Source organism: Alligator sinensis, unplaced genomic scaffold, assembly GCF_000455745.1.
Source record: "Alligator sinensis unplaced genomic scaffold, ASM45574v1 scaffold250_1, whole genome shotgun sequence".
Lineage (NCBI taxonomy): Eukaryota > Metazoa > Chordata > Crocodylia > Alligatoridae > Alligator > Alligator sinensis.
The window spans coordinates 2,786,334-2,798,108 of record NW_005841888.1 but is presented as its reverse complement, the minus strand read 5'-3'; the positions used below and the strand labels follow the sequence as shown (position 1 = coordinate 2,798,108).

The 11,775-nt window shown below is 44.4% G+C and overlaps 1 protein-coding gene across 2 annotated transcripts in view; it reads right to left on the bottom strand.

The window, feature by feature from the left end:
• The window catches only part of UNC13C (unc-13 homolog C), a 523,785-nt gene that overhangs the window by 340,410 nt on the left and 171,600 nt on the right, over positions 1–11,775 (bottom strand). For both annotated transcript variants that reach the window (XM_006017955.1, XM_025197084.1), the window contains one exon: positions 7,419–7,638. In XM_006017955.1, the coding sequence (XP_006018017.1) occupies positions 7,419–7,638 (220 nt within the window). The remainder of the gene's footprint in view (positions 1–7,418; positions 7,639–11,775) is intronic.

Here is an 11,775-nt window from a genome sequence, read left to right as displayed (position 1 = left end):
GTCCCCTGTGCTGTGTTCCCCACGGATTTTAACCCAGAGGGTCTCCAGCCATCCACCCTGATCGCCAATATCGGCTTGGAGGGACGTGTAGCTTTCCTTAACATAGAGAGCTACACCCCCGCCCCTTTTCTCTACACGATCCCTCCTGTACCGGGTATAGCCATCTATCCCCGTGGTCCAGTCATGGGTGGAGTCCCACCAGGTCTCCGTTATCCCTATGACATCGTAATTGTTTGCACTGAGCATGAGGATGAGCTCCTCCTGCTTATTCCCCAAGCTCCTGGCATTAGTGTACAGGCAGGCAAGTGCCCCCTGGGGGGCTCCTTCCTTGCACACAGATTTTACCAGGGCTGGGGCAGGGGTGGGCTCCCTGAAGCGCCGTGATCTGCTGGCTTTGCAAGGATTGCTCAGCGGGCCAGCAATGGTGGTAGTCCCCCCGTCCCCCAACGGGCTTAGTTTAAAGCCCGGTGGAGCAGGTCAGCCAGTCTGGCTGAGAAGAGCCTCCTCCCTAGGGGAGAGAGGTGGAGGCCATCTCTTCCCAGCAGCTCGCTGCCTCTCTCGCCAAAGAGTGGGCTGTGGTCATGAAAGCCAAAGCCTTCCTGATGACACCAGCGCTGCAGTCTTTGGTTGACCACATAGATCCTCCTGTCCCTTCTCAGCCCATAGTCTGAGACTGGGAGGATCGACGAGAACACTACCTGTGCCCCCAGACCCTTAAGCCCCGCTCCCAAATCCCTGTAGCGCCTCATGACCTGGCTGGGAGTGCTCCGAGCAGTGTCATTGGTGCCCACATGAATAAGGAGCATGGGATAGTGGTCTGTGGGTTTAAGGAGCTTTGGGATCCTCTCTGTAATGTCCCGGATGCGGGCCCCCGGGAAGCAGCAGACTTGCCGGGCTAAGGGGTCGGGGTGGCAGATTGGCCCCTCAGTCCCCCTCAGGAGGGAGTCTCCCACAACAAACACCTTACGTTTTGTCTTGGGGAGAGCAGGGGCGGTAGCTGCAGCTGGGACCATGTTGCCTGTGGGGGCCGGCAACTCAGCAGGCTCTACTTAAAACACTAGCATTGCATTCAAGCAGTAAACCTGTCCCAAGCACATGCTAAGTGCCATCTAGTGTAGCAAAGTTAAGACTTTTCTGGTGAGGAGTATCTCCAGATCCTGCTACTTCACACATACTGAACTCACATCTGACTGTTCCAGACATAATAGGATCAGAGACTAGCGGGCTGTGGCGGGGGACTGACTATCAGCTGCTTGTCAGTCAAAGCCCCTCCATGACACCTGAGTGAATTTAAATTCCACTGTGGTGGGGGGGCTTTGACTAACAGTTGATTGTCAATCCCAACCCTCCCATAGTACCAGAGTCTTGAACCTGCTCTAGTGTAGTGGAGGGACTTTGACCAACAAACGGCTGACCATCAGTCAAAGTCCGCTGAGCTGTGGTGGGAGGGTGGGGACTCTCATGTTCTATGCCTCCACACTGGATCCTGTGTCCTGCGGCACTCTGCCTCCCTGCTGGGCCCTGGGTCTTACTTAGCACAGAGGCAGGGAGGACTGTGAGACTCGGATCTCACCATTCCCTGCCTCTGTGCTGGCCCCTGGGTCTGGTCACAGAGAGAGGTAGCGTGGGACCTGCTATGGAAGCAGGGAGCGCTACGGTTGGGTCCTCGGTCCCAGGTCCCCTGGTGCTCTCTGCTTCCACCAGTATTGTAGCTAAGAAGTTTGGTGCCAGGGCAAGCCCGCAGCAACAGGCCACCCTCTTCTTGTGCACAGATCTGGGGGTCACATGACCCCTGCCTGGGAGTGCATGCAGTGGTGGGAGCTGCCCTCCCTCCCACCCCTGCGCCACCCCCAAATAAGCTGCTCGCAGCTCTGTCCCACACCTCACCCTGGCTGGGCAGCACCTGTTGGTACCCCTTCGCTTTGGTGCCTGGGGCGGTCATCCTGCTTGCCCCCACCCTTGCTATGGTACTGGCCTCTAAACTGGGTCCCTGGGACCTGCTGCAGAGTCAGGGAGCAGTATGGGATTGCTCCAGTGGGTCCTTGGGCTGAGACAAAAAATCTCAGCCCTGGGACTGCACTGAAATCTTGAACTGGCTCTGATGCCATCCCAGGGCAATTGGTTAATTTTTGGTCTGAGCCCTGAGATGGTATCAGAGCTGATTCAAGACTCCAGTGTGAGGTATAAACTATATCTAGCTAGTAGTAAGCATTAATGTGCAACTACTCAGAAAGCTTTCTGAGTTGTATTAATGCTTACTACATTCTAAAGTGCTAAGTGCCCCATGTAAAAAGACCCTAAGTCTTACAAAGTACTGATAACTTGGGCCATTTGTAGATCTGCTCACTGTTTTCTAAGATGTGTTAACTGATTCACATTACATAGTTTGAATCATATTTCAATTCAAATTAAGGGTTAATAGATGATCAAGGTGGTTTGTCCCCTTCTTCACAGACCAGTAGTCCATGTGCTTGGGCAGGGCTGGGGGCCTAGTCAGGACACTGATACTTAGTAACAGTGAGGTGTTTTTGGCACATTTGACTTTGTAAAGGTGTTACTTTGTGCCTGATATCCTCTGTTGCATTGCAAAAACTCAGTTGAGTTTCCTTTGCGGGGACTGATATTTGCAGTGCTTATCTGCATTCCTAAGGAATGCTTATCTGACTCCCTAAGGACTGTTTTTCCTAAAAGCAACCCTGTATATACAAGTTAATCAATACAGTTTAAATTGTCCAGTTTGGATTGCACTAGCATGCAATAACTTTAATCCTCATTCAATGAAGATTAGTTAATTTGGACTAGAGCCAATTTTAATTCAGACTACAGACATTCACATGTATATAGTGTTGGTTGTAGTCCAGATTAAACCTAGAAAAATGTAACATTTATAAACAGCCTTCCAACCTAAGTGCTTAAGCAGTTTCATTGCTTTCCATATTATTTCTTACTACAGAATGGCAGCAGCTTTGTTCAATTCCTAAGCAGTTTCACAAGAGACATCTCTGTGACCACTCTTTTCCCTAAGTGGTTTCTGTTAAGAGGTACTATGGATCAAATAGGTAAGACTTTCATGAGACTGATATCTGAGGGCTGAATCTTAGATCAGTGATTTTCAAACTTTTTTTTATTTGCAGATCCCTAAAAAAAATTCAAATGAAGGTGCGGATGCCTTTGGATTGTAAGCATGGGTATTCACATACTTTTGATTGATCAGAGTCATCTTTTGTGGACCCATTGAATATAATCTGTGGACCTCCAGGAGTCTGTGGGCCACAGATTTAAAACCAGTGTCTTAGATCATTATTTTTTTCTACTGAATTTACTTAGCTAGTGGCTGAGCAGAACTTGTTTCAGTATCAGGGCTTCTTTGAACTAAGACTCTCTCAAGGACCAGAAACCAAGCCACTAAAAATAAATTCTGTACATCTGAGAGCTTTTTTCAGGCACCCCAGGAAGCCCTCAGTCCTTACTCTAGTGATTTTCTACATGAATAGGAAAAAATAGACTTGAGCACAGGTCTTCAAAGTAGAAATGGAGTCACAAAGTTCAAGCCTGAATTCAGGTCTGAAGTTACCCAAAATTAGGTGTAATGCTGTTAGTCTACACAGAATTGTCACTGTATACTGTACAATCTCCATTCTAGAAAGTTTTCAAGACCAGATTAGACGTAACACTCATCTGAAATGTTTTAGACAGAAATGCTCTTGCCTTGAGCAGGGGGTTGAAATAGATATCTAGTTGAGGTCCCTTCCACACTGATTTTTCTATGATAGTGCTATAGAACAGGTGAACTGTGCCAGCAAAATTAACATCTCTGTCACATTGAGTTTCCAGGATAAAAAACAGTCCTGCACTGCCATTCAGCACTTGCTATGGTATACTGTTTGGGGCTAGAACCCCAGCCCAGTCCAGAAGGAAATAAACTCCATGTCCCTTATGTAACGATGTATGTAATATCGCATGAGGGTGCCTCACAGACAGAATTTTCCTATGACTAGCTCCTGTTCTATAGATTTTTTCCTATGATATGGACCTAATAGTAATAAAGATAGAGAAAGGGGCAAACTAAGATTTTAAGAATGACAGTTCCCTGTTTCTTGCGTCCTATGCTTATATTTTAAACAGTTAATTGACAACTGACTTGCGCATATCTTGCTACCAGTTGAATTACATTCTGATAGAAGCTTCTGCTCATTTTTGTGCTTGAAAATTGGTGGTGTAAGCCATGTGATTCCCACTACAGCTATCATGCCAAACAACTACAAAACTAAAAGAGGGAGAGAGATCATAGAGCTGATACACAGTGACCTTTTCAGTCTTAAAATGTTGCTGGAATTAATTGTGGCAATTAGTTAAATGACAGTAAACAGGAGCTGATTCTTGCTATATGCTAAGGAGGATGCTCTACTTTTTCTCCAGGCAGATACTGCCCAGTTAAAAAAAGTTATATATGTTCATTGGAAGACTTTACATTAAATGTTGTTGAAACTACGTGAACAACTACCTTTGGGAATATACAGGCATTTGCTGCACCTGGTTTTAATTTAAGCTGTGTGACCATAAACTGGGAGCAGCATTCCTGGCTGTTAATCAGTGCTGAGAGCTGCGCAGAAAAACTGGTGTAAGCAACTCAGGATGTGGGCAGAGGCAGGCAGGATTGGGGGGGTGGGGAGTTGTGAGCCTGCAGTTTTGGAGGGGCGGGGATTTGTGGGATTGGAGGGATGGTGGGTCTGTAGGGGGGATGGTGGGTCTGTTGTCCACCTGGGGTTGGAGGGGGATCAGGTGGGATAGAAGGAGCACATCCTCACAGCTGGGGCAAGCAGCTGGGCTCCTCCAGACCTAGGGCTGTGCTCTCAATGCATGCAAGCATATGATAGATTGGGTTAACTCATTCCCAATCTAAGTTAGCTCACCTCATGTGAACTAACCCAACCATAGTTAGGTTGATTTAAATGTAACATCTATATGTACCCTTAGTCTACATAGTATATAGCATGATTTTAGAACACAATTTACAAGCAAACTTGCTCTTTCTGTTTAGTGAAACTACGGTAGTGGAACTACTAAGGGTCAAACACTGATGCTATTAGTATAGCTTCAACCATGATGTGGAACCAAAGTTAAATATTCTTTGATTTGCTCTGTTGCACTATGGTCCCTTTGAGTTAGAAGAGCTGACTTGTTGTGACTCTACCTGGCAAAATGGGAATCCCCATATGGTACAGAGCTGAGAAGAAGCTCTCTGCCATTCCTCATTACAGCCCTAGAGAACATGGTTAAGAGAAGAGGCCTGGCTTGAGTACCTATCTGTTGCAACAATCCTTCAAGGATATGGCAAATGTACATAAGGTGGAGTAATGATAGTGCCTCTGTAAACTACATTAGGGACCAAAATAGCCCTGGTAGGCCCAGAAGTAAACAGTCACAAAGTTGGAAGAACCCATATTTACTTCTTGCATAGTCATTTAAACATCTGTAAAGCGAGTGCCTAGTGAGTATAAAGCACTACCAAATTAGTCTTGTTTGGTGTGGACAGAAACACCAAGACAGGTTGGGAGAGCAGCCCAAGGGGGCCACAGTTAATTAGGTCAGAAAAGATATTAAGAAGGGAGAACTAAGGGGACAAATGGAGGGCTTAGTTCAGAGACCTAAAGTATCAGTCCCCAGTAATATCCATGAATGAAGAATGTTGCTATCTGATGAGGGCTTAGTGGCTTCTCAATCAGGAATTCCATGTAGTCAGAATTCTGTGGATTCAGAGCCTGCCACGTAACTTGAAAAGTCCTCTGCAAAACATGGCTAATTTCTGGTTTCCCAGGTGGTAGTTGTCCTGTGGGATAATCTAGATTAGCAGGGGGCATTTGATTCAGCCTAATCATGACCACAGGGTCAGATGTGAAAATCCTGGGATCTGCCAGAAAGATTGTAATAAAAGGTGATGTCCTTTAATACCGAGTAGCAGGTTTAGGCACTGTTCATTGATACTTAAGTTTTATTTGTGACGAATGGGCTGAGGCAAGTATTTGAGATGAGACTGAATGCAAACTCTGCTTTTGGGGTTCCATCCCTCACAAAGTTGAATTACTTAGCCAATAAGTGCAACCTCCTGTTTACACCATAATCTGTTGCAAGGAGTTTGGTTTCTTTACTTGGTGTATCTATGCCAATGAAATGTCCCTTTAAGTTATTAACTGAGCTCCATCTGAGCAAAGAAAGAATGGAAATTAGTGAGAAATTGAGCAACTTCATGTGGAAAAAAAATTCCCCACTGAATGCAGCTCTTCCTTGTGATTCAAGGCTGCTGATAACCTTTTTTTCTTTTTTGGCATTACTTTAGAACAAATACATAATGTTCTGAAACTTTTAGATTGCATGACAGAGATAGAGATTATTTCCCTCACTGGATCATTACAAATAAATATTTATTTCAGAAGAGAATGCACTTGGTACAGGTATTCCATGGGGATTAAGATTTTTAAATCAATAGAAGCATCAATGCTGCTTAAAAGCCAAATGGAGTCCAAAGTCATTTTAACAGACAAAAGAGAAAGTGAGATGTAAATTACAGTACATATACAGGTGCTGTGTATAGAGGCCTTGCTGTCACCTTAAATGGATGTAATTTGTTATTTTGAAGAAGAGATACTTTTTTCTGCCTTATTTTATTTTGGTTTCTTCTTTTTTAGATTATTTTCTCCTGGGCACTGCTGTAAAAAAATAACTGCTTTAGAAAAGTAGTTCAAAATTTTAATTGCCTCTATATTTTTGCAGGTAAATTTGAAGACCCCCCTCTCCCCCGACGTAACTGTTGTGTAACATTTATTGTGTCAGGCCACATATATTCACTAAGATTCCTTTATTTTAACCACTTCAAACAGTAGATTTTTCTCAACAGGAGAATTCCATCATTTTTACTGCTGATGCATTCACATGTATTTATTACCATTACCCTATCTTCAGTGTAGCCATGCAAGGAGAATTGTAATGAGGTAACATGACCACAGAAAGTATATTACTGTGGCTATAATAAGTATTGGCAAAATTCATTTTATCTTTATTCTGATGCTTACCTATGTTTTGGATTACACAAACCAAACAAGGCATTATTTTATGTAGTTTGAATGATTTTTGGTGATGTTGTTTGTAGGAGAAAACAAGCATTGTGTTGGTGTCATAAGATATTAATTGCAACTAAACAGAAGGATCAGCAGAGACAAATGGCTAAGAGAGTCAAATGACCAAGACAATTTATCAACAGATACCTAGTTTTCTGGTCAGGTCCTAAGCTCATGTGAGACAGAACCATTCCACCGACTTCTGAACATCTGGCCCTTCACTTCAGTTGGCCTCTATCAGCATATACAGTATGTCAGAAGACATGAAGCATTTAAAAAAATCAGCTGTCACGAAATACTCACTCTGCAAACAATCAGCATTTAGGAGGTCTTGGCACTTCTCATGACATTTGACACCACATTCAGTGCATCTCATGCCTTGTCTAGCTATGCCCCAAAGGAGACCTTCACATTCATAGCAGTACGTGGGAGTTGTAGCTGTCCACACTTCAAAGTTGTGAGGAGTGGTTGATGACATTGGATAGATTAGAGCTTGTAATGTCTTTCTGAAGACGTGCATTTTCTATTGGGTGGATGAGAAAAAAAATCAGTAAGTCATTAGATAGAAATGTTGTTTTACATGGGAGTGAACTCTGGCTAAAATATATGTTGTGAGCATTACAAACTAGGGATGTGCAAAGCTTCGGTTGCTGATTCGATTCGGCGGAGATTTGGCCTGATTTGGTGGCAGAATCTCCAAATCTGAATTGAATCAGGAGACCCTTTAATCTCTCTGAATCGAATTGGAACCCACTAAATCAATTTGGAGAGATTCGATGATTCAGATATAGACATGGCTTTAAATGTTTTTTCTTCATACCTCAAGGTACCAGGCGGCTCATGAATGCTGCGATGGTGGGGCCTATGGAGCATCCCACAGGAGCATGGGATGTCCCCAACACATTTGGCAGCAGATCCAGAGGTGGATCAGAAGCCAAGGGGATTCCCCCCCCTCCACACCCACTGTGGCTCCACACTGAGCCCCCCCCCGGCTCAGTGACTGGTACCTCCTGGGTCTGGGGGGTACCCAGGGTCCCCCCCCCACAGGCAGTCACCAAACCGGGGAGGGCCCAGGGGGATCCACCACTGAGCACACGGGAGGGCACCCCTGCACTCCTGTGGGACGCTCCATCCACCCTACCATCTCAGCATTCATGAACCACACCTGCTACCTTGAGGTATGTAGAAAAAACATTTAGAGCTGTGTCTATGGGTGAAACGCTGATTCTTCAAATCAGCATCAAATATTAAAGTTTGAATTCAGCTGAATTGAATCAGGACAGTGATCTGAATCAAATAATGGCATCCCTGTCCCTGATTTGGGCCAAATCCGAATCCAAATCTGAATTGAATATGGCCTGTTTTGCATAACCCTATTACAAACTATAAAAATACACCTATAAAATTACACCTTTATCAGCAAAACCCTTATTTACTCATTTTCCCCAGTACTCTGAAGAGAAATGGTGCCTGGATGACCTAGTTTAATTGATTACAGAAACAGCAGTGTTAAGATACATTAAGCCAGTCAATTATATTTCCAATACAGAGCGCGGAATATTTTTTTTTGTTTCGATGGCAGAAATTAAAAAAATTAATTAAAATTATATTTTCAGATATTTTACACAATTACCAAATACAATGCTTTTGAATATTTATACATTTCCTATAAGGAGTTGGATGACTATATACACTGCACAAAATGTATTTTTATTATATGTAAAGTGTGCTCTCCTTTAAATTGCATCTCTGTATCATCTCCCTACAGAATCAAAGTGGGCTGGTTTCAGGGCTTTCATTTTTGTCATTTCCCCACAGTACGGTACCTACTGATTTCCATTTAAAAATCAAGACTGTTTTACTCAGAAATAGGAGTAGAACCAAGTTAAACCCCAGACTTCAATACTTATATCTTGGTCAGATGTGGTTCAGTCTCCAAACTTAATCACTGATAACTAACTCCAGTAAAAAATTACCAACTCTATACCAATTAGTACTGCAAACAAACAGAATTGCAGTTCATTAGTGCTGAGAACAAATTGAGGACTGACAAACTAGCCCCTGGAGGTTTGGCATATAAAGCATGGGCTTAGCGTTCCCAGCAGTGTTCTATTATGTTTACATAGTTTTCCTTTCAGAGCCTGCCAGGTGCTTCCATGTCCAACTGACTTCTGTTGAACAGAGAGTTTAACAGCTCCCAGGCAGTGCTTAGCACTTTGCTTGACTAGGGCCTAACTTTGTTTCTATGGCTGATGGAACCACATAGAGAATTCTGATCCATTTCTTGTCTCGCTGGGATGTGAAGGAAGATCAGTCAGCTAGGAGGAAGCACTGGGGGAAGCTGGATGCATCTGAGGGTACATCTATACAAGAATCTGTATATACCATATTTAAGCAAATCTAAGATGACCCTGAATTTAATATAACCCCTTAATTGTTAGATTCCACAAAAGGAAAAATTTTAATTTGGTATTATTTTTATAAACAGACCTGCTGACAACAACTATAACAATACCTGTAAATCATAAATTTAACATTAGCTTCAATTCAATTCAAACGTGAAGTTAATTTAATCTATAATAGGTTCTTTCCAGAACCTGATGAGTGCTACTCCTGTCTTAGCATTAGGACTGGTCACTTTCACATACATCCTCACTCTCACATGCTTCACTGTTCTCAGCTTCTCCCTCACCTTCCCACAAAAACATCGTCTTCTGTTCCATCCATGCCATTAGATAGGGGTGCGTGAAGCCGGCTCTATTCGATTCGGCTGAAATCCAGGACAGTGATTCGACTCATTGATTCAGATCACTGTCCTTGATTCGATTCAACCTAATCCACATCTGAAGATTCAAAGCTCATTTGGAGAATCAGCAATTCAGACACAGACACATCTTTAAAATTTTTTTTTACATACCTCGAGGTAGCAAGCATAGCTCGTGATCACTGTGATGCTGGGACGCATGAAGTGTCCCACAGGAGTGTGGGGGGGCCCTCCATGTGCTCGGCAGCAAGCCTGGGTGACCCCCCGGACCCAGACCCAGACCCAGGAGGCACCAGTTACTGAGCCGGGGGGGGAGTGCTCCCCGGCGGACCCAGAAGTCGACCGGAAGTACTTCTGGTCCACTTCTGAGTCTGCTGCCGAACACACTGGGGAGCACCCCACACTTGTGTGGGACACTCCATGTTCCCCCGCATCACAGCACTCATGAGCCCCTGCTACCTACAGATATGTAGAAAAAACATTTAAAGCTGTCACTGTGTCCAAATATCCAAATCTTTCTGAATCTCTCCGAATTGATTCCTAGGGTTCTGATTTGATTTGGAGAGATTAAAGGGTCCTCTGATTCAATTCAGGTTCAGAGATTTGGCTACCGAATTGGGCCAAATCTCCGCTGAATTTAATCAGGGTCCGAAGCTTCACACAGCCCTAACATTAGATATACTGAACTTCTTGAAGCCTTTAATAATGGCTTCTAAAGAGATCCTTCCCCAAGTTAGACTCTATTGGCAAAGTAGTGCTATGGTTAGCTTCTTAATTTTCTCACCAGTTGTAAGCTCATGGTTCTCTGCCAAGAGTCAGTCTGACAACTGACAATGTAAATGGTCCTGAAGGGGCTTATTCACTACGACATCTAGTATTTGGAGTTGAGATATGATACTAACATGTCTGACTACAACATCATAATTCATTCACCAACTTTTGCTTTCACATCTGGTCTTAAATACCCTCTCAAGGAATCTAACACTAACATTCTTCTTTTCTTTAACAATGCCCTAGGTCTCCAGTTCCACACAACATCTAACCAGTCATTCATCAGTTTGCTTGACATCCATCTCTGTTCCAGGCACCTAAACACTATTCCCGGTGGCAATTTTTATTTTGGTAGAGTTTTGCATTTCAAAATCACACAGGAAAGCAATTTTCTCCTACCTGCCAACACTGCTAACATCATTGTAATCCGTGACTTTTCATTTCCTGTATTTCTCATACAGAGATCCTGGTTTCCTTTGTTTAAAACTCCCAAATTATCTGATTTAAAATAAATCCTGGGACCAGGGCCAGGGCCTACAGCCCCATAACGCCCCCAGCAGTGCCTGAGCCTCAGCTGCCACACACAGGAGGCGGTGGCTGCTGCAGCCAGAGCAGAGTACAGAGCCCCACTTCCCCCCCGCCCCAATGGATCAGCAAGAGTGGAGCCAAGTAGAACCCATTGGGGTGGGGGGAGGATGCAGGCTGCCCACTGCAGGGCTTAGAGCTCCCCGGCCTGCTGCACTTCCTCTGGGGCCTCCATGGTCCATCAGGTGGGACCTGGCATGAGAGGCTCAGTGCTGTTGCTGCCACCACTACCACTGAGAGCCCTACACCAGCTGCACCACCATGGTGAGGCACCTAGAGGCAGCTGCTCAGAAAGACTCAGCATGTGCTGGCCAGAAACCCTGCCTGCTATGGGGACAGTGTCTGGCTGGTGCCTGCTAGGTCATTTTGAGCTGCGTGTGGAGTCTGTAACCAAAGAATGCCAAAGCTACTCAGCACATGCTGGCAGGCAGCAACTTGGAGCATGGGTACCAAATTTGTTTTTTGGAGCATGGGTGCTTAAAACCCCTCAAAAACCAAACAAACAAAAAACCAAACTGGTGCTTTGCTTTTAACTTGGCG